The sequence below is a fragment of the Mandrillus leucophaeus genome, unplaced genomic scaffold (genome assembly GCF_000951045.1).
Source record: "Mandrillus leucophaeus isolate KB7577 unplaced genomic scaffold, Mleu.le_1.0 Scaffold158, whole genome shotgun sequence".
Lineage (NCBI taxonomy): Eukaryota > Metazoa > Chordata > Mammalia > Primates > Cercopithecidae > Mandrillus > Mandrillus leucophaeus.
In genome coordinates this window covers 1,577,660-1,600,549 of record NW_012101565.1, presented here as the reverse complement: position 1 = coordinate 1,600,549, position 22,890 = coordinate 1,577,660, and the positions used below count along the sequence as shown (strand labels likewise).

General features: G+C 53.4%; 1 protein-coding gene across 2 annotated transcripts in view; it reads right to left on the bottom strand.

Annotated features, from left to right (window-relative positions):
- The window catches only part of SPATC1 (spermatogenesis and centriole associated 1), a 37,273-nt gene extending 15,781 nt beyond the window's left edge, over positions 1 to 21,492 (bottom strand). For both annotated transcript variants that reach the window (XM_011975677.1, XM_011975678.1), the window contains exon 1: positions 21,167 to 21,492. In XM_011975677.1, the coding sequence (XP_011831067.1) occupies positions 21,167 to 21,377 (211 nt within the window). In that variant the 5' untranslated portion in view covers positions 21,378 to 21,492. The remainder of the gene's footprint in view (positions 1 to 21,166) is intronic.
- Positions 21,493 to 22,890: the final 1,398 nt, after the last annotated feature.

The window sequence follows — 22,890 nt, the reverse complement described above, 5'->3', positions numbered from 1 at the left end:
CCAAGCGTGGTGGTGGGTGCCTGTAGTGTCAGCTATTTGGGAGGCTAAGGCAGGAGAATGGTGTGAACCCAGGAGCCTGAGCTTGAAGTGAGCTGAGATCGCGCCACTGCACTCTCCAGCCTGTGCGACAGAGCGAGACTCCGTCTCAAAAAAAAAAAAAAGAAAAAGAAAAAGAAAAATGAAAAAAGAAATTAAAAAATAAAATAAAAATGGGAAGTGGATCTAAATGGATATTTCTCAAAGATATACAAATGGCCAATAAGCACACTTAAAGAAGCTCAACATCATTAGTCATCAGGGAAATACAAATCAAAACTGCATTGTAATATCACTTCACACCCACTAGGATGGTTATAATTTAAAAAAATCAGATAACACATATTAGCAAGAATTTGGAGAAATTGGGACCCTCATATGTTTCTGGTGGGAATGCGAAATGGTGCAGCAGCTTCAAAAAACAATCTGGCAGTTCCTTAAACGTTGAACATAGAGTTACCATATGACCCAGTAATTCTACTCCTACATATATCTAAGAGAAATGAAAAGATGTCTGCACAAAATCTGTACATGAATGTTCATAGCGGCATTATTCATAATAGCCAAAAGGAGGAAATAACCCAAATGTCCACCAACTAATGAATGAGTAAACAAAGTGTAGTAGAGCCGTACACTGGAATAGTATTCAGCCATAAAAGCAAAACAAAACAAAAAACCCTAACTGTAACCAGGAGTACTGAGAACCTTGAAAACATTATGCTTAGTGAAAGAAGTCAGTCACAAAATACCACATACATGATTCCATGCTTATGAAATGTTGAGAATAGGCAAATTCATACAAACAGAAAGTAGATTAGTGGTTGCTTAGAGCTGGAAAGGGGGTGGTGAAAGGGTAGGGGTGTGATAGCTAAAAGGGATGAGGTTTCTTTTTGGGGTGATGAAAGTATTCTAAAATTGATTGTGGTAATGTTTGTACATACCTGTGAATATACTAAAAACCACTGAATTATGCACTTTAAGTGGGTGAATTGTATGGTATATGAACTACATCTCAGTGAAGCTGTCATTTAAAAAAGATTCATTGGGGTTACAGGCATTTATTGTGGCAGAAAAGGCACATTTGTGGTTCAGGGGCCAATCTAGTGCACACCTGGGAGGCATTACAGGCTCTGCAGGCACAGACCATGAGGAGTATGTCCCCTGCTCACACTGGGATGACCTCAGTCTACAACCCATCAGAATCACTGACGAGATCTCAGCAGCTGCCTTGCCCATGTCCCTGGTCAGGAGACAGGATGCCTTTGGGTGCATGACTGCAGGATGCCATGGGTGGAGGGAGAGTCCTCAGCTAACAGACACCCACTATTAGCTTGTGTTAAAGAGATTTCAGTCCCATCGCTTGATATTCCAATGCAAAGAGATTTCAGTCCCATTGCGTGATATTCCGATGCGATATGCACAAATGATTTCTTAACCTTTTGATAATTTGTGTTTAATTTATTGAGATTTGTGAGTTGAAAATCTTAGGCTCCAGTACAAGTACGTTGAAAAGAACTTGAAGAGAACGTCAAAGAGGACTTCAGATTCACTGCGTTTATGTGATTATTTAATTATTGAGGTCTCTCAGCAAGGTTTGTTACATCAAACAATTGAAGTTAAAAAGAAAAGCAAAAGCTAAATATCTGGCCTCACGACTGTAATCCTAGCACATTGAGAGGCCAAGGTGGGAGGATCATTTCAGCCAAGGGGAGGATCCTGAGGGGAGAAGGTATGAGGGAAGAAGGTCCTAAGGGAAGAGGGTCCTGAAGGGAGAGGGTGCTAAGGGGAGAGGGCCCTGAGGAGAAAGGGTCCTGAAGTGAAATGATCCTGAGAGGAGAGGGTCCTCAGGGAAAAGAATCCTCAAAGAAGAGAGTCCTGAGGGAAGAGGTTCCTCAGGGGAGAAGGTAGGTCCTGAGGGGAGAGGGTCCTAGGGGGAGAGGGTCCTGAGGTGAGATGGTCCTGAGAGAAGAGGGTCCTCAGGGAAAAGGGTCCTGAGGGGGAGGCTGCTGAGGGGGGAGGGTCCTGAGGGAGGAGGGTCCTGAGGGGAGAGGGTCCTGAGGGAGAGGTTCCTTAGGGAAGAGGGTCCTGAGGGAAGAGGGTTTGGAAATAAGAGGGTCCTGAGGGTAGAGGGTCCTGAGGGTAGAGGGTCCTGAGGGTAGAGGGTCCTGAGGGAAGAGGATCCTGGAGGAAGAGGGTCCCGAGGGGAGAGGGTAGGTCCTGAGGGGAGAGGGTTCTTAGGGGAGATGGTCCTGAGGTGGGAGGATCCTGAAAGGAAAGTGTCCTCAGGGAAGAGATTCCTCAGGAAAGAGGGTCCTGAGGGAAGAGGGTGTTGAAGGGAGAGGGTAGGTCTTGAGGGGATAGGGTCCTGAGGGAAGGAGGGTTTTCAAGGAAGAAGGTCGTCAGGGAAGAGGGTCCTCAAGGAAAAGGGTCCTGAGAGAAAAGGTTCCTGAGAGGAGAGAGTCTTGAGAGGACAGAGTCATAAGGGGGAAGGTCCTGAGGGGACAGGTTCTTCAGGAGAGAGGGTTCTGAGGAAGAGCGTCCTTAGGGAAAGGGTTCTGAGGGAAGAGAGTTTTGAGGGGAGAGGGTCCTGAGGGAAGGGGGTCTTGAGGGGAGAGGATCCAGAGGGGGGTCCTGAGGGGAGTTTTGAGGGGAGAGGGTCCTGAAGGAAGAGGATCCAGAGGGAAAAGGGTCCTGAGGGAGGAGGATCCAGAGGGAAGAGGGTCCTGAAGGAAGAGGGTCCTGAGGGAAGGGGATCCTTTGGGGAGGGGGTCCTGAAAGAAGAGGAATCTGAAAGAAGGCAGTCCTAGGGGAGGAAGGTTATGTGGGAAGAGGGTCTTGAGGGAGACGGTCCTCAGGGGAGTGAGTAGGTCATGAGGGAGAGTGTCTGGAGGGGAGAATGTCCTGAGGATAGAGAGTCCTGAGGGAAGACAGTCCTAAGGGGAGAGGGTCCTAAGGGGACAGGGTCCTGAGGAGAGATGGTCCAGAGATGGGATGGTCGTGTGAAGAGAGGGTCCGGAGGGGAGAGGGTCCTAAGGGTACCGGCTCCTCAGAGAAGAGGGTTCTGAGGGAAGGTGGTCCTGAGGGGAGAGGAGAGGGTTCTGAGGGAAAAGGGTCCTTAGGATAGACAGTCCTGAGGCGAGAGGATCCTCCTGGAGGAAGGTCTTGAGGGAAGAGGGTCCTGAGAGAGGAAGCTTTTTAGGGAACAGGGTCCTCAGGGAAGAGGGTTCTGAGAGAAGAGGTTCCTGAGGGGAGAGAGTCTTGAAGACAGAGGGTCCTGAGGGTGAAGGTCCTAAGGTGGGAGGTTCTACAGGGAAGAGAGTGGGTCGTGAGGGGAGAGGGTCCAGAGGAGAGAGGGTCCTGAGGGAAGAAGGTCCTGAGAGAAGATGGTTCTGAGGGGAGAGGGTCCTCAGGGAAGAGGGTCCTGAGGGGAGAGGGTTCTGAGGGGAGAGGGTCCTTAGGGTAGAGGGTTCTGAGGGAAGAGGGTCCTAAGGAAAGGCAGTCGTGAAGGGAGAGGGTCCTGAGGGGAGAGAGTCCTCAGGGAAGAAGGTCCTGAGGGAAGAGGATCCTGAGGGGGGAGGGTTTTTAGGGAACAGGATTCTCAGGGAAGAGGGTTCTGAGAGAAGAGGTTCCTGAGGGGAGAGGGTCTTGAAGAGACAGGGTCCTGAGGGCGAAGTTCCTGAGGGGAGAGGTTCTACAGAGGAGAGAGTGGGTCGTGAGGGGAGAGGGTCCGGAGGGGAGAGGGCCCTAAGGCAAGAGAGTCCTAAGGGAAGAGGGTCCTGAGGAGAGATGGTCCTGAGGTGGGATGGTCCTAAGGGGAGAAGGTCCTCAGGGAAGACCTTAGGTCCTGAGGAAAGAGGGTCCTGAGAGAAGGGGGTCCTGAGGGAAGAGGGTCTTGCGGGGAGAGGGTCCTGAGGGGAGAGGGTCCTGAGGGACAGGAGTCCTGAGGGAAGAGGGTCCTGAGGAGAGAAGATCCTTAGGGGAGAGGGACCTGAGGTGGGAGGGTCCTGAGTGGAGAGGGTCCTCAGGGACGAGGTCCCTCAGGGAAGAGGGTCCTCAGGAACAAGGTCCCTCAGGGAAGAGGGTCCTCAGGGACGAGGTCCCTCAGGGAAGAGGGTCCTGAGGGAAGAGGGTTTTCAGGGAAGAGCGTCCTGAGGGAATAGGGTAGGTGGTGAGGGGAAAGGATCCTGCATAGAGAATGTCCTCAGGGAAGAGGGTCACGAGGGGAGAGGGTCATAAGAGAGGAGGGTACTGAGGGGATATGGTCCTGAGGAGAGAGGGTCCTCAAGGAAGAAGGTCCTTAGAAAAGTGGGTCCTGAAGGGGGAGGGTTTTCAGAGAAGAGGGTCCTCAGGGAAGAGGGTCCTTAGGGAAAGGGTTCTGTGGGAAGAGGGTCCTGAGGGGAGAGGGTCCTGAGGGGAGAGGTTCCTCAGGGAAGATAGTCCTGAGGAGAGAGGGTCCTGAGAGGAGAGGGTCCTTAGGGGAGAGAAACCTGAAGTGAGAGAGTCTTGAAGGGAAAGTCTTCTCAGGGAAGAGTTTCCTTAGGAAAGAGGGTCCTGAGGGAAGAGGATTCTGAGGGGGGAGGGCTTTCAGGGATGAGGGTCCTGAGAGAAGAGCTTCCTGAAGGGAGAGGATCTTGAGGGGGAAGATCCTAGGGGGTGAGGTTCTTCCAGGCAGAGGGTCCTGAGGGGCGAGGGTTCTGAGGTAGGAGGGTCCTTAGACAGAAGTTCTGAGGGAAGAGAATTTTGAGGGCAGAGGGTCCTGAGGGCAGAGGGACCTGAGGGAAGGGGGTCCTGAGGGAAGACGGTCCTGAGGGGAGAGGGTCCTGAGGGAAGGCGGTCTTGAGGGGAGAGGGTTCTAAGGGGAGAGAGTCCTGATGGGGAAAGTCCTGAGGAGAGAGGATACCGAAGGAAGAGAGTCCTGAGGGAGAGAATTCTCAGGGTAGAAAGTGGGTCATGAGGGGATAGGGTCCGGAGGTGGGAGGGTCATGAGAGGAGAGGGTCCTCAGGGACAACGTTCCTCAGGGAAGAGGGTGTTGAGGGAAGAGGGCTTTCAGAGGGAGAGGGTCCTAAGGGGAGAGGTTCCTCAGGGAAGATAGTCCTGAGGGAAGGTGGTCCTGAGGAGAGAGGGTCCTTAGGGGAGAGGGACCTGAGGTGGGAGGGTCTTGAGGGGAAAGGCTCCTCAGGGAAGACGTTCCACAGGAAAGAGGGTCCTGAGGGAAGAGGGTCCTGAGGGGGAAGGGTTTTCAGGGAATAGGTTGGTGAGAGAAGAGCTTCCTGAGGGGAGAGGGTCTTGAGGGGGAAGGTCCTGGGGGCTGAGGTTCTTCTGGGCAGAGGGTCCTGAGGGGAGAGGGTTCTGAGGTAAGAAGGTCCTTAGAAAAAACGTCCTGAGGGAAGAGAGTTTTGAAGGGAGAGGGTCCTGAGGGGAGAGAGACCTAGGGGAAGGGGGTCCTGAGAAAATGCAGTCGTGAAGGGAGAGGGTCCGGAGAGGAGAGGGTCCTCAGGGATGAAGATCCTGAGGGCAGAGGATCCTGAGAGGGGAGGGTTTTTAGGGAACAGGGCCCTCAGGGAAGAGGGTTCTCAGAGAAGAGGTTCCTGAGGAGAGAGGGTCTTGAAGAGAGAGGGTCCTGAGGATAAAGGTCCTGAGGGGAGAGGTTCTACAGAGGAGAGAGTGGGTCGTGAGGGGAGAGGGTCTGGAGGGGAGAGTGTCCTGAGGGAAGAGGGTCCTAAGGGAAGAGGGCCCTAAGGGGGAGGGTCCTGAGGAGAGATGGTCCTGAGGTGGGATGGTCCTGAGGGGAGAAGATCCTCAGGGAAGAGGTCCTGAGGGAAGAGGGTAGGTCCTGAGGGGAAAGGGTCCTCAGGGGAGAGGGTGGGTCCTGAGGAAAGAGAGTCCTGAGAGAAGGGAGTCCTGAGGGAAGAGGGTACTGCGGGGAGAGGGTCCTGAGGGGAGAGGGTCCTGAGGGAAAGGAGTTCTGAGGGAAGAGGGTCCTGAGGAGAGAGGATCCTTAGGGGACAGGGACCTGAGGTGGGAGGGTCCTGAGGGGAGAGGGTCCTCAGGGACAAGGTCCCTCAGAGAAGAGCGTCCTGAGGGAAGAGGTTTTCAGGGAAGAGGGTCCTGAGGAAATAGGGTAGGTGGTGAGGGGAAAGGATCCTGCATAGAGAGTATCCTCAGGGAAGAGGTCCTCTCCCCTCAGGACCCTCTTCCTTGAGGACCCTCTTCTCTGAAAACCCTCCCCCCTCAGGACCCTCTTTTCTAAGGACCTTCTTCCCTGAGGACTATACCTCTCCCTGAGGGGAGAGGGTCCCAAGGGGAGAGGGTCCTCAGGGAAGATAGTCCTGAGGGAAGGCAGTTCTGAGGAGAGAGGGTCCTGAAAGGAGAGGGTCCTTAGGGGAGAGAAACCTGAAGTTGGAGGGTCTTGAGGGGAAAGTCTCCTCAGGGAAGAGTTTCCTCAGGAAAGAGGTCCTGAGGGAAGAGGGTCCTGAGGGGGAAGGGTTTTCAGGGAAGAGGGTCCTGAGAGAAGAACTTCCTGAGGGGAGAGGGTCTTGAGGGGAAGGTCCTGGGGGGTGAGGTTCTTCCGGGCAGAGGGTCCTGAGGGGAGAGGATTCTGAGGTAAGAGGGTCCTTAGACAAAAGTTCTGAGGGAAGAGAGTTTTGAGGGCAGAGGGTCCTGAGGGCAGAGGGACCTGAGGGAAGACGGTCCTGAGGGAAGACAGTCCTGAGGGGAGAGGATCCTGAGGGAAGGCAGTCTTGAGGGGAGAGGGTTCTAAGGGGAGAGAGTCCTCATGGGGAAGGTCCTGAGGAGAGAGGAGACTGAAGGAAAAGAGTCCTGAGGGAGAGAATTCTCAGGGTAGAAAGAGGGTCCGGAGGGGAGAGGGTCATGAGGGGAGAGGGTCCTGCGGAGAGAGGGTCCTCAGGGAAGAGGGACCTGAGGTGGGAGGGTCCTGAGGGGAGAGCGTCCTCAGGGACAAAGTTCCTCAGGGAAGAGGGTCCTGAGGGAAGAGGGTTTTCAGAGGGGAGAGAGTCCTGAGGGGAGAGGTTCCTCAGGGAAGATAGTCCTGAGGGAAGGTGGTCCTGAGAAGAGAGGGTCCTTAGGGGAGAGGGACCTGAGGTGGGAGGGTCTTGAGGGGAAACGCTCCTCAGGAAAGACATTCCTCAGGAAAGAGGTTCCTGAGGGGGAAGGGTTTTCAGGGAATAGGTTAGTGAGAGAAGAGCTTCCTGAGGGGAGAGGGTCTTGAGGGGGAAGGTCCTGGGGGGTGAGGTTCTTCCGGGCAGGGGGTCCTCAGAAGCGAGGGTTCTGAGGTAAGAGGGTCCTTAGAAGAAAAGTTCTGAGGGAAGAGAGTTTTGAGGGGAGAGAGTCCTGAGGAAGAGGGACCTGAGGGAAGGCGGTCTTGAGATGAGAGGGTTCTAAGTGGAGAGGGTCCTGATGGGGAAGGTCCTGAGGAGAGAGGATACTGAAGGAAGAGTCCTGAGGGGGAGAATCATCAGGGGAGAAAGTGGGTCATGAGGTGAGAGGGTCCAGAGGCGAGAGGGTCCTGAGAGAGGATCCTTAGGGAACAGGGGCCTGAGGTGGGAGGGTCCTGAGAGGAGAGGGTGCTCAGGGATGAAGTTCCTCAGGGAAGAGAGTCCTGAGGGAAGAGGGTTTTCAGGGAAGAGGGTCCTGAGGGAATAGGGTAGGTCGTGAGGGGAAAGAGTTCTGCACAGAGCGTGTCCTTAGGGAAGAGGGCCACGAGGGGAGAGGGTCACAAGAGAGGAGGGTACTGAGGGGATATGGTCCTGAGAGGGTCCTCAGGGAAGAAGGTCCTTAGAAAAGAGGGTCCTGAGCGGGGAGGGTTTTCAGAGAAGAGGGTCCTCAGGGAAGAGGGTCCTTAGGGAAAGGGTTCTGAGGGAAGAGGGTCCTGAGGGGAGAGGTTCCTCAGGGAAGATAGTCCTGAGGGAAGGCGGTCCTGAGGAGAGAGGGTCCTGAGAGGAGAGGATCCTTAGGGGAGAGAAACCTGAAGTGGGAGGCTCTTGAGGGGTAAGGCTCCCCAGGAAAGAGGTTCCTCAGGAAAGAGGGTCCTGAGGGAAGAAGGTCCTCAGGGTAGAAGGTCCTGAGGGAAGATGATTCTGAGGGGGGAGGGTTTTCAGGGAAAAGGGTCCTGAGAGAAGAGCTTCCTGAGGATAGAGGGTCTTGAGGGGGAAGGTACTGGGGGGTGAGGTTCTTTGGGGCAGAGGGTCCTGAGAGGAGAGGATTCTGAGGTAAGAGGTCCTAGAAAAAAAGTTCTTAGGGAAGAGAGTTTTGAGGGCAGAGGGCCCTGAGGGAAGAGGGTCCTGAGGGAAGAGGGACCTGAGGGAAGGGGGTCCTGAAGGAAGAGGGTTCTGAGGGGAGAGGGTCCTGAGGGATGGTGGTCTTGAGGAGAGAGAGTTCTAAGTGGAGAGGGTCCTGATGGGGAAGGTCCTGAGGGGAGAGGATACTGAAGGAAGAGGGTCCTGAGGGAGAGAATCCTCAGGGGAGAAAGTGGGTTATGAGGGGAGAGGGTCCGGAGGGGAGAGGGTCATGAGGGAAAGGGTTCTGAGGGAAGAGGGTTTTGCGGGGAGTGGGTCCTGACAAAAGAGGGTTCTGAGAGAAGAGGTTCCTGAGGGGAGTGAGTCTTGAGGAGAGAGGGTCCCGAGGGTGAAGGTCTTGAGGGGAGAGGTTCTACCATGGACAGAGGGGGTTTTTGGGGGGAGAGGGTCCAGAGAAGAGAAGGTCCTGAGGGAAGAGGGTCCTGAAGGAAGAGGGTTCTGAGGGGAGAGGGTCCTGAGGGAAGAGGGTCCTTAGGGAAAGGGTTCTGAAGGAAGAGGGTATTGAGGCGAGCAGGTCTTGAGGGAACAGTGTTCTGAGAGAAGAGGGCTCTGAGGGGAGAAGGTCCTGAGGGAAGGTGGTCCTGAGGGGTGAGGGATCTGAGGGGAGAGGGTAGGTCCTGAGAGAAGAGGGTCCAGAGAGGAGAGAGTCCTAAGGGGAGAGGGTCCTTAGGGGAGAGGGACCTGAGGGGGGAGGGACCTGAGGTGGGAGGGTCCTGAGGGGAAAGACTCCTCAGGGAAGAGGTTCCTCAGGAAAGAGGGTCCTGAAGGAAGAGGGTCCTCAGGGAACAGGGTCCTGAGGGGAGGGGATCCCGAGGGGAGAGGGTCCTGAGGGAAGAGGATTATGAGGGAAGAAGGTCCTGAGGGAAGAGGGTTCTGAGGGAAGAGAGTTTTGAGGGAAGAGGGTCTGGAGGGAAGAGGGTCCTGAGGGAAGAGAGTTCTGAGGGGAGATGGTTCTCAGGGAAGAGGGTTCTGAGGGGAGAGGGTTCTCAGGGAAGAGGGTCCTGAGGGAAGAGTGTCCTTAGGGAAAGGGTTCTGAGGGAAGATGGTTTTGAGGGGAGCAGGTCCTGAGGAAAGAGGGTCCTGAGAGAAGAGGATTCTGAGGGGAGAGGGTCCTAAGGGAAGGTGGTCCTGAAGGGAGAGGGTTCTGAGGGGAGAGGGTAGGTCCTCAGGGGAGAAGGTCCGGAGGGGAGAGGGTCCTTAGGGGAGAGGGTCCTGAGGTGGGAGGGTCCTGAGGGGAAAGACTCTTCAGGGAAGAGGTTCCTCAGGAAAGTGGGTCCTGAAGGAAGAGGGTCCTCATGGAAGAGGGTCCTGAGGGGAGAAGATCCTGAGGGGGGAGGGTTTTCAGGGAAGAGGGTCCTGAGGGAAGAGGGTCCTGAAGGAAAGGGTTCTGAGGGGAGATGGTCCTGAGGGGAGGGGTTCCTGAGGGGAGAGGGTCCTGAGGGAAGAGGGGTCTGAGAGAAGGCAGTCTTGAGGGAAGAGGGTTATGAGGGAAGAGCGTCCTGAGAAAAAAGGGTCTTGAGGGAAGGCGGTCCTGCGGGAAGAGGGCTGTGAGGGGAGAGGGTCCTGAAAGGGAAGGTCCTGAGGGGAGAGGATATTGTAGGAAGAGGGTCCTGATGGAAGGGGGTCCTGAGGGGGGAGGGTTTTCAGGGAAGAAGTTCCTGAGGGGAGAGGGTCTTGAGGGAAGTGGGTCCTGAGGGCAAAGGTCCTGAGGGGAGAGGTTCTTCAGGTGAGAGGATCCTGAGAGAAGTGGGTCCTTAGGGAAAAGTTTATGAGGGAAGAGGGTTTTGAGGGGAGAGGACCCTGAGGGATGAGAGTCCTGAGGGAAGAGGGTTCTATGGGAAGAGGTTCCTGAGGGAAGAAGGGAGGGTCTTGAGGGAAGAGGGTCCTTTTGGGAGAGGGTCCTTTGGGGAGAGGGACCTGAGGTGGGAGGGTCCTGAATGGAAAGGGTCCTCAGGGAAGAGGTTCCTCAAGAAAAAGGGTCCTGAGGGAAGAGGGTTCTGAAGGGAGAGGGACCTGAGGGAAGGGCGTCCTGAGGGAAGAGGGTCCTGAGGGAAGAAGGTCCTGAGGGGAGAGGGTCCTGAGGGAAGGTGGTCTTGAGGGGAGAGAGTTCTGATGGAGAAGGTCCTGAGGGAGAGGATACAGAAGGAAGAGGGTCTTGAGGGAGAGAATCCTCAGGGGAGAAAGTGGGTCATGAGGGGAGAGGATCCGGAGGGGAGAGGGTCATGAGGGGAGAGGGTCTTGAGGGAAGAGTCCTGAGGGAAGGGAGTCCTTTGGGGAGGGGATACTGAAGGAAGAGGGTTCTGAGAGAAGAGGTTCCTTAGGGTAATGGGTCTTGAGGAGACAGAGTCCTGAGGGTGAAGGTCCTGAGGGGAGAGATTCTACAGGGGAGAGAGGGGGTTGTAGGGGGAGAGGGTCCAGAGAGGAGAAGGTCCTGAGGGAAGAGGGTCCTTGGAAAGGGTCCTGAGAGAAGAGGGTTTTGAGGGGAGAGGGTCCTAAGGGAAGGCGGTCCTGAGGGGAGAGGGTCCAGAAAGGAGAGGGTCCTAAGGGGAGAGGGTCCTTAGGGGAGAGGGACCTGAGGTGGGAGGGTCCTAAGGGGAAAGACTTCAGGGAAGAGGTTCCTCAGGAAAGTGGGTCCTGAAGGAAGAGGGTCCTCATGGAAGAGGGTCCTGAGGGGAGAGGATCTTGAGGGGGAAGAGTTTTCAGGGAAGAGGGTCCTGAGAGAAGAACTTACTGAGGGGAGAGGGTCTTGAAGGGGAAGGTGCTGGGGGGTGAGGTTCTTTGGGGCAAAGAGTCCTGAGGGAAGGAGGTCCTGAGGGAGGAGAAGTGTGAGGGGTAGAGGGTCCTGAGGTGAAACGGTCCTATGGGGAGAGGGTCCTTAGGGGAGAGGGACCAGAGTTGGGAGGGGAAAAGATCCTCAGGGAACAGGTTTCTCAGGAAAGAAGGTTTCCCTCCCTTTCCTGAGGGAAGAGGGTCCTAAGGGAAGAGGGTCCTGACAGAGAGAATAAGTTGTGAGGGGAGAGGGTCCTGAGGGGAGAGGGTCCTCAGGGAACAGGGTCCTTATGGGAGAGGGTCCTCAGGGAACAGGGTCCTGAGGGAATGAGGGTCCTGAGGGAATAGGGTACTCAGGGAAGGGTGTCCTGAGGGAAGAGGGTCCTGAGGGAAGAGGGGTGTGAAGGGACAGGGTCCTGAGGGAAGGGGTTTCTGAGGGAAGAGAGTCCTGAGGGAAGACGGTCCTTAGGGAAAGGGTTCTGAGGGAAGAGGGTTTTGAGGGGAGAGGATCCTGAGGGAAGGTGGTCCTGAGGGGAGAGGGTTCTGAGGGGAGAGGGTAGGTCTTGAGGGTAGAGGGTCTGGAGAGGAGAGGGTCCTAATGGGAGAGGGTCCTTAGGGGAGAGGGACCGGAGGTGGGAGGGTCCTGAGGGGAAAGACTCCTCAGGGAAGAGGCTCCTCAGGAAAGAGGGTCCTGAAGGAAGAGGGTCCTCAGGGAAGAGGATCCTGAGGGGAGAGGATCCTGAGGGGAGAGGATCCTGAGGGGGAAGGTACTGGGGGTGAGGTTCTTTGGGGCAGAGAGTCCTGAGGGAAGGGGGTCCTGAGGGAAGAGAAGTGTGAAGGGAGAGGGTCCTGAGGTGAAATGGTCCTGAGGGGAGAGGTTCCTTAGGGGAGAGGGACCAGAGTTGGGAGGGTCCTGAGGGGAAAAGATCCTCAGGGAACAGGTTTCTCAGGAAAGGTTTCCCTCCCTTTCCTGAGGGAAGAGGGTCCTCAGGGAAGAGGGTCCTGATGGAGAGGGTCCTCAGGGAACAGGGTCTTGAGGGAAGAGGGTCCTGATGGGGGAGGGTACTCAGGGAACAGGGTCTTGAGGGAAGAGGGTCCTGAGAGAAGAGGGGTGTGAGGGGAGAGGGTCCTGGGGGGTGAAGGTCCTGAGGGGAGAGGATACTGAAGGAAAAGGGTCTTGAGGGAAGGGGTTCCTGAAGGAAGAGGGTCCTGAGGGGAGAGAGTCCTGAGGGAAGAATGTCCTGAGGGAAGAATGTCCTGAGGGAAGAGCATTCTGAGGGGAGAGGGTCCTAAGGGGGAAGGTCCTGAGGGGAGAGGGTCCTTAGGGGAGATGGACCTGAGGCAGGAGGGTCCTGAGGGGAAATGGTCCTCATGGAAGAGGTTCCTTAGAAAGAGGGTCCTGAGGGAAGAGAGTCCTGAGGGAAGAGGGTTCTGAGGGTAGATGATAGGTCCTGAGGAGAGAAGGTCCTTAAGGGGAGAGAGACCTGAGGTGGGAGGGTCCTGAAGGGAGAGTATACTCAGAGAAGAGGGTCCTGAAAGAAGAGGGTTCTGAGGGAAGAGGGTTCTGAGGGGAGAGGGTCCTGAGGGGAGAGGGTCCTGAGGGGAGGGGGTCCTGGGGGAGAGGGTCCTCAGGAGAAAATACCCTGAGGGAAGACAGTCCTGAGGGGGGAAGGTTTTCAGGGAAGAAGGTTGTCAGGGGAGAGGATCCTGAGGGAGAAGGTACTGAGGGTAGAGATACTTAAGGGGAGAGGTTCCTAAGGGGAAAGGGTTCTGAGGGAAGAGGGTTTTAATGGGAGAGGGTCCTGAAGGAAAAGGGTCCTAAGGGCAGTGGGTCCTGAGGGAAGAGGCTCCTGAGGGAAGGGGTTCCTGAGGGAAGAGGATCTTGAGGGAAGAGGGGTGTGAGGGGAGAGGGTCCTGCGGGGGAAGGTCCTGAGGGGAGAGGGTCCTGATGTGAGGGGTTCCTCAGAGAAGAGAGTCTTGAGGGAAGAGTGTCCTACAGGAAGGTGGTCCTGAGGGAAGAGCATTCTGAGGGGAGAGGGTACTGAGGGGAGAGGGTTATCAGGGAAGAGCGTCCTGAGGGAAGGTAGTCCTCAGGGGAAAGGGTTCTGAGGGGAGAGAGTCCTGAGGGGAAAGGTCCTGAGGGGAGAAGATTCCAAGGGAAGAGAGTACTGAGGCGAGAGGTTCTTCAGCGGAGAGGGTCCTCAGGGAAGAGTGTCCTGAGGGAACAGCGTCCTGAGGGTAGATGATCCTGAGGGAAGTGGGTCCTGAGCGGGGAGGGTCCTGAGAGGGGAAGGCTGTGTCCTGAGTAGGGAGGGACAGATCTTGAGTGGGAACGTGTTTCTTGCGGGGTAGAGTCTTGTGGGGAATTGACGGGTCCTGAGGGGCTGGACACATCTGTGGAGCTTGCAGGTCCTGAAATCAAGGCAGGTTCTGGTGTGTGGGAAGCTGTGGCATGGGGGCCGGCGTTAGTGCTGGGAGGCCCTCCGGAACTAAGGGAAGGCTGCCCCCTGCCGGAGGAAACCTGCTGCAGCCCCTGCGGGAGGCAGTGGGAGAGCAGGATGAGGTGGCCTTAAGGGGAGAGGGTCCTCAGGTAGGTATATGGGCTCAGGTGAGGGAGGGATGGTGAGGGCTGGGATGGGGAGGATGCTGGTGGCTAGAGCAGGCACTCAGTCCTCCTTTCTTGACTGCCTGTCCCATGCTGACGGCTGTCCCACCCGTCACCTGACCTCTGTGTGGAGGAGCCAGATCTGACCAGTGGGGGCAGGAGCCGGTTTTCAGTGCAGTTACTGTTTTAGTGTTTTGGGCCCCCATCTTGGCCCTCATTTCTTGTCTCCCCAGCTACTCCAACAGCCATATCTCCCTGCAAGTCCCTGAGCCCTCAGGAGCAGGAGGCCCTGCAGTCTGAATGCTGTCCTGGCTGCATCTCCCACCTGCCCTGTGCACGGAGCCAAGTCTGAAGCTCTTGGTGCCTGTTTTGTCCTGGTGAAGTTAATTCGGCCAGCGGCCAACCTTTTCTGATTTCCTGCCTCTTCAGATTACCCACACTGACCACACAGTTGTACCTTCTGTCTTGGTCAGAGATCGCTCCTGGCCACCTGGTCTCTGAGCCTCTCCAGATCTCTACTCAAAGGCCTCTTTATTTTCTCTCCATCTGATTGCACTCTTGGTTTTGGCTGCCCTCTCAGCCAGAGCAGCTTTTATGTCCCTGAACTCTTGCTGAGCCATCCTCAGCACTGCCTGGTTGCCTCCCCCATGCCTGCCCTCAGGCTGCCAAATGCTGCTGGAGAAGGCAGGAGATTGATGGCTGCTGCATTTGCAAATCCTAGAGATGGTTGCGCCATTCAGTCAGACCCTCCAAGTTCTCTCAGTTCCTTCCCCCTCCCCCCTTTTTTTTTTTTTGAGACAGAGTCTCGCTTTGTCGCCCAGGCTGGAGTGCAGTGGCACGATCTCGGCTCACGGCAAGCTCTGCCTCCCGGGTTCATGCCATTCTCCTGCCTCAGCCTCCTGAGTAGCCTGGACCACAGGCACCTGCTACCACGCCCAGCTATTTTTTTTTCTTCTTTTTTTTGTATTTTTAGTAGAGACGGGGTTTCACTGTGTTAGCCAGGATGGTCTTGAACTCCTGATCTCAGGTGATTCGCTCGGCTCGGCCTCCCAAAGTGTTGGGACTACAGACGTGAGCCACCGTGCCCGGCCCCCCATTATTAGTCTATTTCAGACCTTCCCTGCTCCATCCTTGCTCTCAGAGAAGAACATTTGAACAGAGAAAATTGAAGCCATAGGTCTGGAGTTCCTTCAGCTTCCCACCACCTGGCATGCACACTCATGCTCTCCTTCCTCCTTCCCTTCCAGGACAGTGGAAGAGACTCTCTTCCTTCAGTCAAGAGCACCCCCCACCCCATAACGTATCCTTTTTGTCTTGCGTATTTTCCAACAGTCTCTCCTGGCCTCTTCCTTCCACATATAAACAAACTCAGGTCTCTGCCACCTTGAAAAGAAGTTCTGGACCCCATGCCCTCCCAGCTACTGCCCTCTCCCTGTCCACTCCCCTCACCCCAAGGTCAAACTTCTTGAATTAAGTATCTCCATCATCTTTTCTCTCCATTTTCTTGCTGACTTTTCACCTCACCCTGGTCGGTCATTCCACCTATGATGGTTGAAATCACTCTAACCAAGGTCATGAATGCCAGTGTCATGAATTGTCCACTAAATGCTATGGATATTTTTAGTACTTTTATTGCTTGACCTCTTGCTGACACTGTCCTTTACCTTGCTGAAACTGTCCCCTTTGAAGCTGTCTCTTGGCTTTTGTGACATTCTGCTTTTGAAGTTTCCCTTGCCTCTCTGCATGCTCCTTTGCCAGCTCCTCTACCTGTCCTCAGTTAGGATCTGTCCTTCAGCCTCTTACTGTGCACTCTCTTCCCAGATGGCCTCACCCCCTACCTCAGCTTGAATTATCAGTAACTCTTGAATCTTTTCTCTCTAGACCTGACTTCTCCAAACTTCAGGCTCATAGTGCTACTGCTTCTGGCCACTCCACGTGGATGTTGTGTGGACATCTTAAAATCATTTTGTCCCAAATGCAACTCATTTTCTTCCTCCAAAACTGCCTTTCCCAGGCTCACCTCTAACATTTGCAGGGCTGTGGTCAAGAGCATTTATGTCAAGAGCATAAATGAAAGCCCATTTACCAAATGTCAGAGTAGTTAAAAGTTACTACTCAGGCTAACTGTTAAACTACTTTCTGTTTTCTTTTTCTTTTTTTTTTTTTTTTCTTTTTTTTTTTTTTTTTTTGAGACAGAGTCTCGCTCTGTCACCCAGGCTGGAGTGCAGTGGCGCAATCTCAGCTCACTGCAAGCTCCGCCTCCCGGGTTTACGTCATTCTCCTGCCTCAGCCTCCCAAGTAGCTGGGACTACAGGCTCCCGCCACCTCGCCTGGCTAGTTTTTTGTACTTTTTAGTAGAGACGGGGTTTCACTGTATTAGCCAGGATGGTCTCGATCTCCTGACCTCGTGATCCACCCGTCTCGGCCTCCCAAAGTGCTGGGATTACAGGCTTGAGCCACCACGCCCGGCTACTTTCTGTTTTCTTAACCTGACAAATAAACCTTTGTAACAACCTGGAAGGTCAGATTTGAATTTGAAATTCTTGTACTCTCTGGAGTTTTGTGCCAGGGTGGTAGATTGGAGAGAGCTGGTCCCCTGGCCCTGGCCTTCTGCACCCCTTCGCTTCCCATCTGAGCTCTGTCCTGCACTGAGAGGAGCCTGGTGCACATGCTTATAAACACCCACAGCCCACCAGACCAAGCCCTATTCATACCTCCCAAGCTGTTTCCTCCTGTGTTCCTCCTAAATGGGGTTGGGCCAGGTCTCTGGACCAGGGGGATTTCAGAGGTAGGGCTGTGCACAGAGCATAAGGGAGAAGGGTAGACCCAGAAAGAGGAATTGAAGGCCGAGTTCATGAGGGCAAATCAAGAATAAGAACCCGACTCTGAAGGAGGCCAGTCACAGGGAATGGCCAAGGAGAACAGGCAGGGTGAGGAAGTGGCCAGAGAAAGATTCTCCAAGGCAACTGTAGAGATCTGCCTTGGCTGGGACAACAGATACATTCTGGATGCTCTCTTTGTCATCCCTCACATCCAAGCAGTTAGGCTTTCCATTTTCTTATTAAATAATGTGAATGGATTTCTCTCTACCTGTAGCTCATGCTGTCGTCTCCCACCTGGATGACTGCAACAGCCTCAGTCTAATCCATCTCCCTGTCTCAGTCTACTCTACTCTCCCTCCAATCCGTTTTCCCCGTAGCATCTGGGATAACATTTCTGAGGCACAAACATGATTATTCTCTGTTAGAAACCACCAGTTTCGGCTGGGCATGGTGGCTCATCCCTGTAATCCCAGCACTTTGGGAGGCCAAGGCGGGCAGGTCACCTGAAGTCAGGAGTTTGAGGCCAGCCTGACCAATATGGAGAAACCTCGTCTCTACTAAAAAAATACAAAATTAGCCAGGCGTGGTGGTGCATGCCTGTAGTCCCAGCTACTCGGGAGGCTGAGGCAGGAGAATTGCTTGAACTAGGGAGGCGGAGGTTGCAGTGAGCCGAGATTGCGCCATTACACTCCAGCCTGGGCAACAAGAGTGAAACTCCGAAACTCTGTCTCAAAAAAAAAAAAAGAAAGGAAGAAAGAAAAGAAAAGAAAAGAAAAAAGAAACCACCAGTGTCTTCTTAGTGCCTTTAGGAGCAAGTCCAAGCTCCTCAGCATGTCATTTGCCGTCCTTGGTGATCTGACCCCTCTGGCTGCATTGTTCACCTCTCCCTGGCCCCTGTCACACATGAACACACCACACACACACACCATATATACTCACATAATCAGACACACACCAACATACACTCAAACACCCACATAACACATACATACCACATACACTCTTACATACATTCACAGACACAGCAACTCACAAACACACACACAGCCATATGCACACATTCACTCACAAATCACACACTGTCAAAGCAGACACACCATATCCTCTCACACACACATGCACATTTTTTTTAGACGAAGTCTTGCTCTTATTGCACAGGCTGGAGTGCAGTGGCGCAATTTAGGCTCACTGCAACCTCCACCTCCCAGGTACAAGCGATTCTCCTGCCTCAGCCTCCCAAGTAGCTGAGATTACAGGCACCTGCCACCATGTCCAGCTAATCTTCCTTTCTTCCTTCCTTCCTTCCTTCCTTCCTTCCTTCCTTCCTTCCTTCCTTTCTTTTTCTTTCTTTCTTTCTTTTCTTTTTCTTTCTTTCTTTCCCTTCCTTCCTTCCTTCTTTTCTTTCTTTCTTTTCTTTCTTTTCTTTCTTTCCTTTCTTTCCTTTCTCTCCTTTCTCTCCTTTCTCTCCTTTCCTTCTTTCCTTCTTTCTTTCTTTCTTTTTTTCTTTTTTGAGACAGAGCCTCAAAAGTCTCCAGCCCAGGCTGGAGTGCAGCGGCACGATCTCTGCTCACTGCAAGCTCTGCCTCCCGGGTTCATGCCATTCTTGCCATTCTCCCGCTTCAAGCCTCCCGAGTAGCTAGGACTACAGGTGTCCCCACCACACCCGGCTAATTTTGTTTTTGTATTTTTAGTAGAGACGGGTTTTCACTGTGTAAGCTAGGATGGTCTCGATCTCCTGACCTCGTGAGCCCCCCACCTCAGCCTCCCAAAGTGCCAGAATTACAGGCGTGAGCCACTGCGCCCCGCCCATTTTTTCTTTTTTCTTTTTTTTCTTTTTTTTGAGACAGAGTCTCATTCAATTGCCCAGGCTGGAGTGCAGTGGCACAATCTTGGCTCATTGCAACCTCTGCCTTGCGAGCTCAAGCCATTCTCCTGCCTCAGCCTCCCGAGTAGATGGGATTACAGGCGTGTGCCAACACACCTGGCTGATTTTTGTATTTTTAGTAGAGATGGGGTTTTACCATGTTGGCCAGGCTGGTCTTGAACTCCTGACCTCAGGTGATCCGCCCATCTTAGCCTCCCAAAGTGCTGGCATTACAGGCGTGAGCCACTGTGCCCGGCCCACATTTTCCTTCTTTTCATTTTTATTTTGTATGTTTTATTTTTAAAAAATTTTAAATATTTGGAAATTACATTTAATTTTCTTTTTACAGTACTGCTCCCTGTGCTAGGCGCGGTGGCTCATGTCTGTAATCTCAATACTTTGGGAGGCCGAGGTGGGCAGATTACCTGAGGTCAGAAGTTTGAGACCAGCGTGGCCAACATGGTGAAACTCCATCTCTACTAAAAAAAAAAACCAGAAAAAAAAAAAAAGAAAAATTAGCCGGGTGTACTGGCACGTACCTGTAATCTCAGCTACTCAGGAGGCTGAGGCAGGAGAATCGTTTTAACCCAGGAAGCAGAGGTTGCGGTGAGCTGAGATTGTGCCACTGCACTCCAGCCTGATTGACAGAGCAAGACTCTGTCTCAAAAAAAAAAAAAAAAAATTAAATATTTAAAAATTAGATTTAATTTTCTTTTTACAGCACTGCTCCTTGTGAACAAGGCTAACTCCTAGGCAGTATGCCCAGAGTCAGCATCATGCACATTTTCCTATACACATTCATACACACTCATTCACACACCCATACCACACACTCCATACTTACACTACAGAGTATGTGTGGTGCATAAGTGTGTACCACACATACTCTCATACCACATTCACACACATATACCCACATTACACACACACACATGGGTCGGGGCTTTAATTGCACATCTGTTTCTCATTCCTGCAATCCCTGGGGCCAGGCATTTGTATGAGTAACTTCTACTTGTGGCATGCTCCTTTCCCCTTCACAACCAGTTGGCTGGGCTCACCTCCTCCAGGAAGCTTTTCCTCACCCTCAAAACTTGACCTTTGGGGAGGTGGAAGATCTGAAGTGGTCCAAGGATTCCCTTAAGAATGAAAGCTGGGAGGAGAGGGCTTGCTTGGTTAGCCTGGGAGTACGAAACCAGAGTCTAGCTTCTTAAACAGGAAAATTTTCTTTCCTTCCTTCCTTCCTTCCTTCCTTCCTTCCTTCCTTCCTTCCTTCCTTCCTTCCTTCCTTCCTTCTTTCTTTCCTTCTTCTTCTTCCTCCTCCTTCTCCTCCTCCTCCTTCTCCTTCTTCTCCTTATTCTTCTTCTTCCCCTTTTCCCCTTCCTCGTCTTCTTCTTCTTCTCCTCCTTCTCCCCTCCTTCCTTCCTTCCTTCCTTCCCTCCCTCCTTCCTTCCTTCCTTCCTTCCTTCCTTCCTTCCTTCCTTCTTTCTTCTTTCTTTCTTTTGAAATTTCACTCTTTTGGCCCAGGCTATAGTGCAATGGCACCACCTCGGCTCACTGCAACCTCTACCTCCCGGTTCAAGGGATTCTCTTGTCTCAGCCTCCCGAGTAGCTGGGACCACAGGTGTGTGCCACCATACCTGGCTAACTTTTTGTATTTTTAGTAGAGATGGGATTTCACTATGTTGGCCAGGCTGGTCTCAAACTCTTGACCTCAGGTGATCCACCCACCTTGGCCTCCCAAAGTGCTGGGATTCCTGGGTGAGCCACTGCACTCAGCCTATTATTAGTTTTTGAGATAGAGTCTCGCCTTGTCAACTAGGCTGGAGTGCAGTGGTGTGATCTTGGCTCATTGCAAACTCCAGCTCTCAGGTTCAAGTGATTCTCCTGCCTCAGCCTCCTGAGTAGCTGGGATTATAGGCATGAACCACCAGGTCCAGAAAATTTTTGTGTTTTTAGTAGAGACGGGGTTTCGCCATGTTGGCCAGGTTGATCTCAAACTCCTGACCTCAGGTGATCTGCTTGCCTCGGCTTCCCAAAGTGCTGGGATTACAGGCGTGAGCCACCGCACCTGGCCCCATGTGCATGATTTTTTTTACCCTGTCTGTTGTCTCTGTGTCACTAGAGGTGTAACATTTAAAACGAGGTGTCTGTGTGCTCGTGATCAGCGTGGGGGAACTGGAGACCAGTCCTATGCCACAGTCAGGTTGTATGGCAGGGAACTCAGTGGGTAGGGAGCAGGGAATTAAGACAGGAGGGGAGTGAGCACAAGCCTGAAGGGCTTTACCCTCTGGAAACACCCAAGTTAACCAGCATGTCTAGTTTGGAGTGAGTCAAGTTCCAGTGACTCACTGAGCCTGCAGGATCTGTAGGGGATCTTGACTTCTAGTGGAGTGTTGAAGCTGTGCTGTGGGTAGGCTGGTTGAGGGTGGAGGGACAGGTCCTGGACCCACAGCCTGGGAGCAGCCTCCACTAAGATGAGCCAGGGGTGTGGACAAGATGGCTTGGGAATTCAGAAAGAGGGGCACGGAGGAGAGCTATCGATCTCAGATGCCATGCGAAGGTGAAGGATGCAGCACCCAGGAAGCCGCTTGTGACCGTTCTAGAGCAGCAGTGCCAGGGTTCATTGCCAAGCTGCAGAGGAGCAAGGAGGAGGGCATTCCCTCCATGACCTCCTGAGACCTCAGCACACCGAGTCTGTCCTCTCTGGTGCATACCCGCTTCCCTCCCCACTCTCATGGGACCAAGGCCTCTTACCATTGCTCTGGCGTGAGGGAAGGCCTGCTGTTGCCTCACCAAGCCCAGTCGTGAACCCGCTGATGCCGAGCCCGCCTGCCTGAGTCTTGATCGCTGACTTGAGCTCGTGATTCTCCCGAATGAGCCGCACCAGCTTCTTCAGTTCCTCATTTTCCCGCACCAGCCTCTCTATCTGATGCCGAAGCCCCTCATAATTGGTGAGTAGAGACATGCCCTGGGGCAGTGGGAAGGGTGTGGCCTACGGGAGGGCACTGCACCTGGAGGCTGCCCAGGGCCCCGGGCCTTGCCCGGGCTGAAGGAGGGTGCAGAGTCTGCAAGGCTGGCCCAGCGGGCCCTGGGTATTGTGAGGTCAGAAGCTGTGCCCTCCTCCTTGCCCTCTCTGCTCTAACACACTCAGCTCTCCATGCCACCAGGCCTATGCACAGGCCTTGCCCTGGCCTGGAATGTCCTGACCTTTTCTCTCTGGCCAACTTCACCCTCACAGTGCCTCTTCTGTGAAACTTCCTCTCACCCACCGCAAGTTAATTGCTGCCCGCTGGGTTTCCCCAGCAGATGTGTCCTGCGTCATAGCACTTCCCTCGGTTCCAGTTCCGTGCTAGTTCCTTAACGCTGTCCACTGGCTTTACAGTAAGGTCAGGGATTGTAACACGTTCCTGGAAACCCCAGTGTCCAGCAAAGGGCTTGGCACAAGGTTTGTAGGTAACCAGTAAATATTTGTTGAACGAAAACCCACCACTCCACCTTCCTGGCCAGAATGCCCCTTCCTTGTGATCTTGAACATGCCTGGGTTTGACCTCTCAGCCTTCTCCTGGGATGCTGTGTCTTGAAGGCCTGGACACTCGCCCATGATTTCTTCTGACCCAGGTGCTCAGAGTCTCTATCTTACTGCTGGTCCAGGAGCTCTCTACAACTTGGAGTTTCCATTTCTGGTGACTCAGGGTTCTCTATTCAAAATCTCCCATCGGTGCCTTCTCTGTACTTGGATCTCTATTCCTCAGCTCCTTGAATTTTCCTGACTTTAGTCCTTCAAGAAACCAAGACTGTATCCCTCACTTGGCTCTAAGAACTCAGGACTCAGTCCTCATCATGCTACCCTTCTCTTAGCGCTATCTGCAGATAACTCTACGGTCCTGACCTTGAGTACTGAGTGAGGCCGTGTCCTAGTGGCCTCCACTGGCTCTGTGGCTGTTCTACCTCAAACCTCTTTTTAGGGCAGGGAGAGGATAGCAAAGTCCAGAGGGCAGACTCCTGGTAGAATGTGGGAATGAGGAAGGGGAAGAAGGTCAGCCAGGGCTGGGATCAGTCTGAGTTGAGCATTCTACCTGGACCTCACAATGGGGGGCCTACCCCTACCCTTCCTCTAATGCTTCAAACTGTAATCCTGGCTCAGTCACTCTGGCCCCAGGGACCAGAGTCCCCAAGAACCAGAGTTGAGGTCTCTTAAGTCATCCCTCTAACTTTATAGAGTGTATCTGTTGGGTTTTCCTTCAACATGTGAAAATTAGCTTATCATGGTCTTATTTCACTGTTGGCCTCTTGGGTTGATGCAGTCTGTTATGGTTACATTTTATGTGTCAATTTTGCTAGGCTATAGTGTCCAGGTGTTTGGTCAAAATCTAGCCTAGACATTGCTGTGAAGCTATCATATACCTAGACATTGCTGTGAAGCTATTATGTTGACTTTAAGTAAAGGAGATTACCTTCAGTCATTTGGGTGGGCCTCA